At 43.0% G+C, this 9,378-nt stretch overlaps 2 protein-coding genes across 2 annotated transcripts; both read right to left on the bottom strand.

Moving 5' to 3' along the window:
* Window positions 1-2,808: 2,808 nt before the first annotated feature.
* On the bottom strand, window positions 2,809-4,686 carry LOC132181869 (uncharacterized). The gene is made up of 2 exons (XM_059595100.1): window positions 3,935-4,686; window positions 2,809-3,841 (listed from the first exon to the last, which is right to left on the bottom strand). The coding sequence occupies exons 1-2, from the start codon at window positions 4,684-4,686 to the stop codon at window positions 2,809-2,811; spliced, it is 1,785 nt and encodes a 594-aa protein (XP_059451083.1).
* A 342-nt stretch (window positions 4,687-5,028) lies between these two features.
* On the bottom strand, window positions 5,029-6,017 carry LOC132181868 (uncharacterized). The gene is made up of 2 exons (XM_059595099.1): window positions 5,834-6,017; window positions 5,029-5,750 (listed from the first exon to the last, which is right to left on the bottom strand). Exons 1-2 carry the CDS (start codon window positions 6,015-6,017, stop codon window positions 5,029-5,031), a joined length of 906 nt encoding a protein of 301 aa, XP_059451082.1.
* Window positions 6,018-9,378: the final 3,361 nt, after the last annotated feature.

Genomic DNA, 9,378 nt, shown 5'->3' with positions numbered 1-9,378 from the left:
AGCCGACCCCTTCTACTACCGAGAAGGCCTTTGCTGCCAAGAAGGCTCCTGGTGCTGAGAGGGCCTCTACTGCCGAGAGGCCTCCTGGTGCTGAGAGGGCCTCCGTTACCGAGACCTCTTCTTCTTCCAAGAATCTTATAAGACCTGAAGGAGTGGATTGGACTGTCGGCGGACCCCTTGCTACATTTGGTGGCGACCTGAGGGGCAACCCTTTCCAAGCATTGGTGGATTCTGTCCCAAGGGCCTCATTATGGAACATGACACATCTGCTCAGGGCATGACTGAGCAAATGCTTTTCTTTCAACTTGTCGTAAGTTTAACGATTTTTGCCTTGGTTCACTTTTTCTACCTTATACATGCTAACTGAATTTTTGTTGCAGAGTTTCATGAAGTCGTTGATATTGTACTGTTATTTTCAGAAGATAGCACAGGACTCGGCCACTGAGACAAGCCGCCTTAAAGACAGGGTCACTAAGCTGGAGGTCGAGAATACAGAATTGATGAAGGTCGTGGCGGTGCAAGACGAGGAACTACTACTCTCAAGTCAGGAGTAGTCTAAATTGATGGACAAGACCTCCGAGGCTACTGCGGCTCGGGCAAAAGCTGAATCTAGGGTTAATGACCTGCTGACTGAGATTGAGGGTCTCCGAGCCGAAGTGAATCGTCTGCAAGAGGATAACTCAATCATCAAGGAGGACCTAAGCCAACTGGAAGAAACACATGCAGGGGTCTCGGACCAACTAAAATTAGCCAGGATGAAGTCTTGAGTCTAAAGGTTCTGATGACCAAGACGAGTGAAGCCAAAGTGGTTGCCGAGGAGAAGCTCAAATTCTTCAAAGGAAAGTATGCCCAAGTAAGGGCCCAGCTGAAGGAGGCTAAAACCCGAGCTGCCAATTATTTACGTTAGCTGTCTTTTGCCTCATGGGTTCGAAATTCTGCCTGGGCCGACAGGCTCATCCTTGGCTTCGAAACCTTTCGAGCATGGGCTAAGGACCCGACTCGGAAGATAGATCTTGGCAAGGTGAAGATCGAGGACATCCCTTGTTTGGATGTAGCCATGGCACAACTGGTAAATTTGGGCCAAGAACAAATGCCTGATGCAGCAGGAATAAAAGAATGTTTCTTTGATCCCTTCTCGGATCAACAGCAACGAGACATAGAGTCTGCTCCTGATGACGCCCAGTCTGCCGAGGCCGATACTGCCGAGTTCGCATCTGCCGAGGCCCCTGATGTTACCCCTGTTTTCGCCCCTAAGGAAAAATGATGTAATACCATTTGATGGTTCTTTGTATATACCTCAAATTTCTTTTTTAATGAAACGAGTTTTTGTGTTTATATCAATCTCGGAATAACAACTTTCTGATATTTGTTTGTTGCTTAAGGTAGTTAGAAAAACTTATAATTATATTTCTCCGAGTTATGTCTTGGAGACTTCAATTTAACCTTAGTTATGCTACCTTGATTTAGGCCTCGTGGTGTTTGATTGCTACCCCGAGTTAGGTCTCGGGGAGTTTGATTGCTACCCCGAGTCAGGTCTCGGGGAGTTTGATGAGGTTTTTTTTTTCTATACTCAGACTTGCCCATAGTTATGCTACTCCGAGTTAGGTCTTGGGTAGTTCTATTAGGTTTTTGAATCTGGGTTATGTTATGTTAAAAGAATGCTCCTTTCGGTTGCATCATTTTTAGGGCTCGGAAGAGCCCTTTCAGCCGTCTTCTCCGAGTTAATAGAATCATTTAATTCCTTCATATGAACTTTATATGCTGCATAACTCCGAGATGAAAATAATAATGAAATGACAAAGAAATCACATATCACAGCATTTAGACATAGTACTTTTTAAGGTGCTCAGCGTTCCAAGGCCTCGGAAGAGCCTTACCTTTGGAATCTTCCAGGTGGTATGCTCCTGCTCTTTTGCACTCAATCACCCTATAAGGTCCTTCCCAATTAGGAGCTAGCTTTCCCTCAGCTGGGTCCTTGGTCGCCAGAGTAGCTTTACGTAGGACCATATCTCCAACTTTGAAGCTCCAAGGCTTGACCTTCCTGTTGAAATACCGAGTCATTCTTGCCTGGTATGCTGCCATAGTCACCTGGGCTTGATCCCGCTTTTCTTGTAGCAAGTCCAAGTGCAGCTGTAAACCCTCGTTATTAGTCTCGGATTGGAAGGTCTCTACACGATAGCTGCCCGAGCCTACCTCGGCTGGAATGACTGCCTCAGTTCCAAATGCTAAGGCATATGGCGTTTCTTCGGTTGGAATTCTCTTGGTTGTTCGGTACGCCCATAATACATCGGGAAGGTCTTCCGCCCAGTTTCCTTTCCGATCATCCAGCTTCTTCTTCAACATCTTCAAGATCGTTTTGTTGGTAGCCTCTACCTGCCCATTAGCCTGGGGATGCCCTGGAGACGAGTAATAGTTCCTTATTCGAAGCTAGGCACACCAGGCTCGGAATGAGTCGCAGTCAAACTGCTTGCCATTATCTATGACAAAAGCATGAGGAATGCCATAATGGCATATGATGTTCTTCCATCAGAATCGTTCTATTGCCTTGGCTGTGATATTCATTAGGGCTTCAACCTCTACCCACTTAGTGAAATAATCCACAGCAACAACCGCAAACCGTACACCTCCTCTGCTCCGAGGCAATGGTCCTACTATATCTACCACCCATTGAGAGAAGGGCCAGGGTGAAGAGATTGCACTCAGATCTTTAGGAGGCTGATGAGTGATATTAGCGAATCGCTGGCACTTGTCACAATTTCTGACTATATCTGCCGAGTCCCGATTCATGTTGGGCCAATAGAAACCCGCTCAGACTGTTTTATGTGCCAGTATTCTGGCTCCAGAATGGCTTCCACAAATCCCTTCATGGATTTCTCTAAGGATATAATTTCCTTCTTCCTTCGAAACACATTTTAAGAGTGGCAACATGAAACCTCTCTTGTAAAGGATTTCATTTACCATTGTAAACCTTTCTGCTCTTACCTTCAACCGGGTAGCCAGTTTTTTATCTGAGGGGAGTACTCCTCTTTCCAGGTATTCCACGATTTCCAGTTGCCAATCAGGTATGGTCTCGACTGTCGAGACCGACACCATCTCGGTAACGGATGACTGTGGAAGAATTTGGATAGGAGTCTCGGCTTCAATCTCTCCATTAGCTGTTGAGGCTATTCGGGCCAATTGGTCTGCTCTCTCATTTTTTGGCCTCAGAATTTTCACAATACTGAATTTATTGAATAAACTCTGCATTTCTTGCACTTTAGATAAGTATAACTTCATCTTGTCTCCCTTGGCTTCAAATTCACCTCGGATGTGCCCTACGACGACTTGGGAGTTACTCCGTATTTCCACAAATTTGGCTCCCATTTCAAGAGCTAAACCGAGTCCTGCCAGGACTGCCTCGTACTCAGCCTCGTTATTTATGGTTTTGAACTTCAACTTCAAGGAACTACACAATTCTTCCCCATCGAGAGTAATCATTACTATCACAGCTCCACCATGCTTCTTCGTAGATGATCCGTCTACGTAAATTACCCAAGTCTCATCTCCAGGCCAACTGGTGACGTTTGGCAGATTAGTGAATTCTGCCAGAAAATCAGCCAGTGCCTGACCCTTGAGAGAACTTCGAGGGAGAAATTCAATGTCAAACTCTCCCAACTCAATCGCCCAATTGGCTAGTCTTCCCGACAGATCTAGCTTTCTTAATACTTTCTTCAGAGGGTACTCAGTTAACACCCTAATAGTATGAGCTTGAAAGTAAGGTCGGAGTTTTCTGGATGCTATGATCAAGGCGAAAGCCAATTTCTCCACCTGAGGGTATCTTTCTTCAGCGCCTCTCAAAGCTCTGCTAATGAAATATACAGGTTTTTGAACTCCTTCCTCTTCTCAGATTAATGCCGTACTCACAGCCGTGGGAGACACAACTAAATACAAATACAATATTTCTCCAGGTATCGTCTGACTTAGCAAAGTCGAGCTTGCTAGATACCCCTTTTGCTGCCCGAAGGCTTCTTTACATTCGTCCGTCCATTCAAAGGCCTTTCGCAAGACTTTGAAAAATGGAAGACACTTATCGGTTGATCGTGAAATGAACCGATTTAGTGCCGATATCCTTCCAGTCAATTGCTGGAGCTGCTTCAAGTTTTTCGGAGACTGCATATCCAAGATAGCTTGTATCTTTTCAGGATTAGCTTCTATTCCTCGGCTTGATACCATGTAACCGAGGAACTTTCCTAATGAGACTCCAAACACACACTTTGAGGGATTCAACTTCATCCCGTATTTCTTCAAGGTTGCAAACGTCTCTTGCAAGTTGAGTACATGGTCCTGTGGTAGCATACTTTTGACTAGCATGTCATCGACGTATACCTCCATATTGCGTCCGATCTGGTCTCGGAACATCTTGTTTAGCAGCCTCTGGTACGTTGCCCCTGCATTCTTCAAACCGAAGGGCATGACTTTATAACAGTACAGGCCTCGGTTAGTTATGACCAATCGGCTAGACTTGCTCTCTTGCCAATCCAACCAGGGGAGAGCTAAATGGTTTGATCCTATCACGATCAATACCATTTGCTTAAAAACTAGCCAATATAAAACATCATCTGAACTCCCATTGTCCACCAAAATTCGATGGATTATATGATTGGCCACCGTCACTATTATGACTAGCGGATCATCATGTGGCTGCATTACCCCCTAGCATCTTCTTTAGAGAAAGAAAGGATCACTGAATCCTTCTTTGCAACTTTGGAAGGTCTCTGTACTGTAAAGACTTCCTCGGCCTGTGTTTTCCTAGCGTAGGCTTTTCTGGCCGAATTAGACTGTCCTCCACCAGCTATTCCTCCAGCAATAGTGTGGATTTCGCCTACCACACCTTGGTCCCGAGGGGGTCTCGGATCCTCTCCCTAGCCGTCCTCCCGATCACGTCTTGGCTCTCGTCCTCCTACGTCTCTGTTGGTGAACTGCGTCCCGATTCCTTTCTCCTGCAAGGAACCTTACAAGCCTTCCATTTCTGATGAAGGTTTCGATCTCCTATCGTAGGGTTATACAATCTTCTGTCAAATGCCCATGATCATTATGGTATTCGCAGAACTTCGTTCGATCTCGCTTCCTCGAATCACCTTTTAACTTATTCGGCCACCTGAAGGCTGGGTCTCTTCTAATTTCCATAAACACTTCATTGACTCCGGTATTCAAAGGTGTAAACCTTCGATCTTTGCGTCTTTGGGCTTCTATCTTTGGAAAGGTTGGGACAGTCTTCTTTGCTACTTTCTTCAGGAATTTCCCTTCCTTTGGAGTAGACGTTGCAAGTAGCTCATTTTTGGCATCCTCCTTTTCTCCGTCTTCTTCCTCCTGACCTTTTGTTAGAGCCTTAATCATTTCCTCTTGATTGATATACTCCTCTGTCTTCTTGATAAACTCGCGAAGAGTTATCTTTGTCGAACGCTTTGATACTTCGGTCATTAGAGGCCCATTCGGCCGAACTCCGTGCCATAATGCGGATAACACCATTTGATCACCTGGATTTTCCACCAGCAGCTTTTCTTTATTAAACCTGAGCATGAAATCCTTCAGGCTCTCCTCATTTCCCTGACGAAGGGATAGTAAACAAGCGGAGTGTTTCTTCCTCTTCCGGGTTGCCAGGAATTGACTCAAAAAGAGGCGTCCAAGTGTTTTGAAATTATCCACCGATTTGGCAGGCAATCTGGCGAACCAATCCTGAGCAACTCCTTCTAAGGTGAAGGGGAAAGATTCTGCATGCGATTTCATCCAGGAAACCTATAAAGGGAGAAGTGTGCGCGGATGCTTTCCATATGTTCAGAAGGGTCGCCATTGCCGTCAAACTCCTTGACACGAGGCATTTTGAAGTTGTCGGGCAAAGGAAAACTCAATACTCGATCGGTAAAAGGCAGGTCGGTGTTGTCCATAAGCTCTCCTCCAGGGCTTTTCTCTTCTTTAGCAATCAGCTTGCGAGTTAGCTCTTCGTACTTCCTTTTGAGATCTTCCATGTCAGCATTCATCTAGGTCTTATTTCGCCCATGAAGTTGCTCCCTTCGAGGCCTAGTATGCTGAGACCTCTCTGGGTTCTCCTGCTCACAGCGTTCCTCATTCTGGACAGTAGTATCATGGCTGGCTTGAACTGAACTCGCTTCTTCTTCACGATGGGAACCAGCAATTCGCTTCCCATCGCGGATTTCTGCACGCCTTTCCCTCTCGCGCCTCTCTTCATGCCTTTTTGCTCGCCTTTCCTCACGCTCTTGGTCCCTCTGGCTATTACGGCCTTCAGCAGCTGTGAGCCTTATAGCCAGGTCTTCATTTTGCTTCTCTAAAGCCTTCATGGACTTGGTCATCAGCTTCATGAACTCTGCTAAATTAGGTGGTGGTGCGCTGGAAGCTGCTGTAGTTGCCCGAGTACTCACCATACTGGATTAGTAGATAGTAAGAACTGATGAAAATCGAAGTTCCCACAAACGGCGCCAAACTGTAGAATCACAGTTTTCCAAATGGTGATGTGGCACCCCTGTCGAGCTTGAATTGACCAACACACGAACTATTTGACTGCACAACAAAGAAGAAAGAAGGATCGAAGCGACTGGGGGTGAGCCAGCGGGAACACTCCGATGCCTAAGTCAGAATAAATAAGAGAAAGGATATTAGCAACAACTACAAAGCTCAAATTGCGAGAGTTGTGATCACCTTTGCTTTGATAATATGACTTGTATTTATAGGCAAGTAGAGGATTTGATTTCCCATACACGCAGGAATCTTATCCCTTGATATCGGCTGAGCAAACATTTGAATGTAGGATCATGTTTGTTAGTTGTTCCGTGATTTTAATGTCCTGAGATCAGGGGACCGAGTGGGACTCGGTCGCCTTTGTGACCTTAGATGCTAACTGGCCTATCTTCATTGATATATAGAAGATTTAGATTGTAAATAGATATGATACCTTAGTAAACAACAAGATTAGTTATTTACTAACAGTAATATCTTTTAGGATATCGGAGTTATTTCCTTTACCGAGACCTGTATGTCCTGAGTTAGTCTCGGACTTTATGGTCTCTGCTTATGGGGTCTCGGATTTAATAGTCTCGGATACCAAAGACTCGGCTTACTGGGTCTCGGACATAGGTCTCGGATTCTTGAGTCTTAGGTCCAGGTCTTGGGCTTTCTCAGATTGGGCCTGAAGACTGTTGAATATTTAAATGGGCTGATCCATGACCCAACAGGTTTTATCAAAAATTCTTTGGAGTTTTTGCTCTGGATCATTGCTTCCGAAATCTTCTTCAATCATTTTAATGTTGAAATCAGAAGGATATTGAGAATATTCAGAATTTTCGGAATCAGAAGTTTCATCAATCTTTTGAATAACACAAGCTTTTCCGGAGGTGTTGGCTTGACTAGGTTTTAATTCTGACAGCATTTTGTCAATCTTTTCAACATTTTTTTGGTTAGTGGTTCTCAGCCCAAGATTTTTTCTTTCTTCGGGTAGAGAAATGATTGGTTTTTCAGTTTTCAAACCAGGGATAATGGGAATATCGATTTTATTTTCAATGCGATCCAATTGTTGACCAATGATATGAAGGGATTGGTTGGCAAAATTGTTTTGCTCAATGATTTTTCTAGTTTCATTGTGGGCAGGATCAAGAGTTTTAAAAGGGGAGGCTTTAACAGTAGTATCAGTTCCATAAGTACGGACTAGTAAATTTTCAAGAGGAGGATGAGAAGCTTTGACAGTGGTTTTGTTTTCTTTAACAAAAGATTTTTTAACAACATTTAGAACATTGTTGGTGGGGTAATGATTTTGAAGGAAATCAAAAAACAAAATATGCTTTCGTTCTTGAATCATTTTTTCAGTCCAACGGACTTTGATAATGGATCTTTCTTTTTCAGAAAAATTAGAATGGTAAGCATGTCTTAATGGTTGATTTTCTTTTGAGGAAAAATCTTTTTGTAAAGCAGGCCAATTGATTTGGGAAAAGGAATTTTTATAGGAGCATAACATTTAATTGATGGGGAGGGGGAAGGGATCCGTTGAAATCCGAAGCAGAAGGAGAAAGAGATCCTCTGTCATCATCAACTTGAGTGGGAGGAGGAGTTTACTTACTAGTGTAAAAAGCAGAAGAAATTTGAGAATCAACAGAAACACTCTTTAATTTTAAATTAGGATGAGCAAGAAATTTTTCAACGTCTTTATCTCTTCGTTGGAGTCCTTCTGTAGTGGTTGAACCAGCAAAAGAATTCCTTCTTTCATTGATCAACAATGGTTTGCCATTGTTACAATTGCTCCCATATAACGTCCCAAGTTAGAGCGATTGGGAGCAATTGTAACATATTCTTATTAAAAAAAAAAAAAATTCTCCTAATATAAAATCACCACAAAAACATAACATCACTAGAGTACTATAATCTCTCATTATAAAATCACAAACACATAATGTGCTAGTATTCAATAATCTCATAAGCAATAAAGTTACACCGTCTATGCTTATCTAAAGCTGTCTAGTCTATAGAATGGAATCCCAGACACTTCTACTACTACTGCTCCTGCTAGTCCATAAAGCAGCGATAGGATCTTAAACAACTAAGAGGCCCACTAGTACCCATGTCCTCAGTACTACGATATATAGAGCAATCTGAAAAAGATGTATAGGGAGAAAGGGTGAGTTCGACAACTCAGTAAGTAGCCATAACACCAAGATGCTATAAAACATGCTATGCAGATTTCTATGTCATGCACAATAACAATTTATGTAGAATAACATAATTTACAAAATAAGCATGATAGTTGCAAAATGAGTAAGCACTTCCTTTTATTTTTCTTTCTCAAATTATGTTTTACCTTTTGACCCATAGCCGCAATTTTACCATGAGCGGCGCACGTTGGCTTGGTTTTCCCATAGGACCTATAGGCTCATCCTAACGTCACAGGGGAGAGCTACAGGGTTGGAAACTTCCCCTAGGTGAAGGCCACCCGGCCGGTAGCACACACCTTCTCGTAACTGTCATTCAGTGTGCTTGCCATGCTACCCTATGCGATCCTCTACCGGTCGTTACTTTAGTAGTGCCTCGGGGTTAAACATTTATAAACATGGATGTACATGTAATAGTTCAGATGATCTTTTAAGCTATTCTATAATGGTATAATATACTATGAAACTTTGTGAGCTCCTTTCATTCATAATCGCATTCATGCATAACTCATAAAAAATGAGGTATTTGTAATACATAAAATTCTTAAACCATGCCATATGATTGAATAAAACTTTGCATTAAAAATATGAAAGGAAGTGCAATTGAAAATCATATAAATGGAATCTTTATAAAATCCCCAACATTATTCCAAAAATTTATAATAAAATTTGTTGGGGTTTTTGGTGT

Source organism: Corylus avellana, chromosome ca5 (assembly GCF_901000735.1).
Source record: "Corylus avellana chromosome ca5, CavTom2PMs-1.0".
Taxonomy (NCBI): domain Eukaryota; kingdom Viridiplantae; phylum Streptophyta; class Magnoliopsida; order Fagales; family Betulaceae; genus Corylus; species Corylus avellana.
Note: the sequence above shows the minus strand (reverse complement) of the source record. Positions and strands in the feature narration are given on the sequence as shown.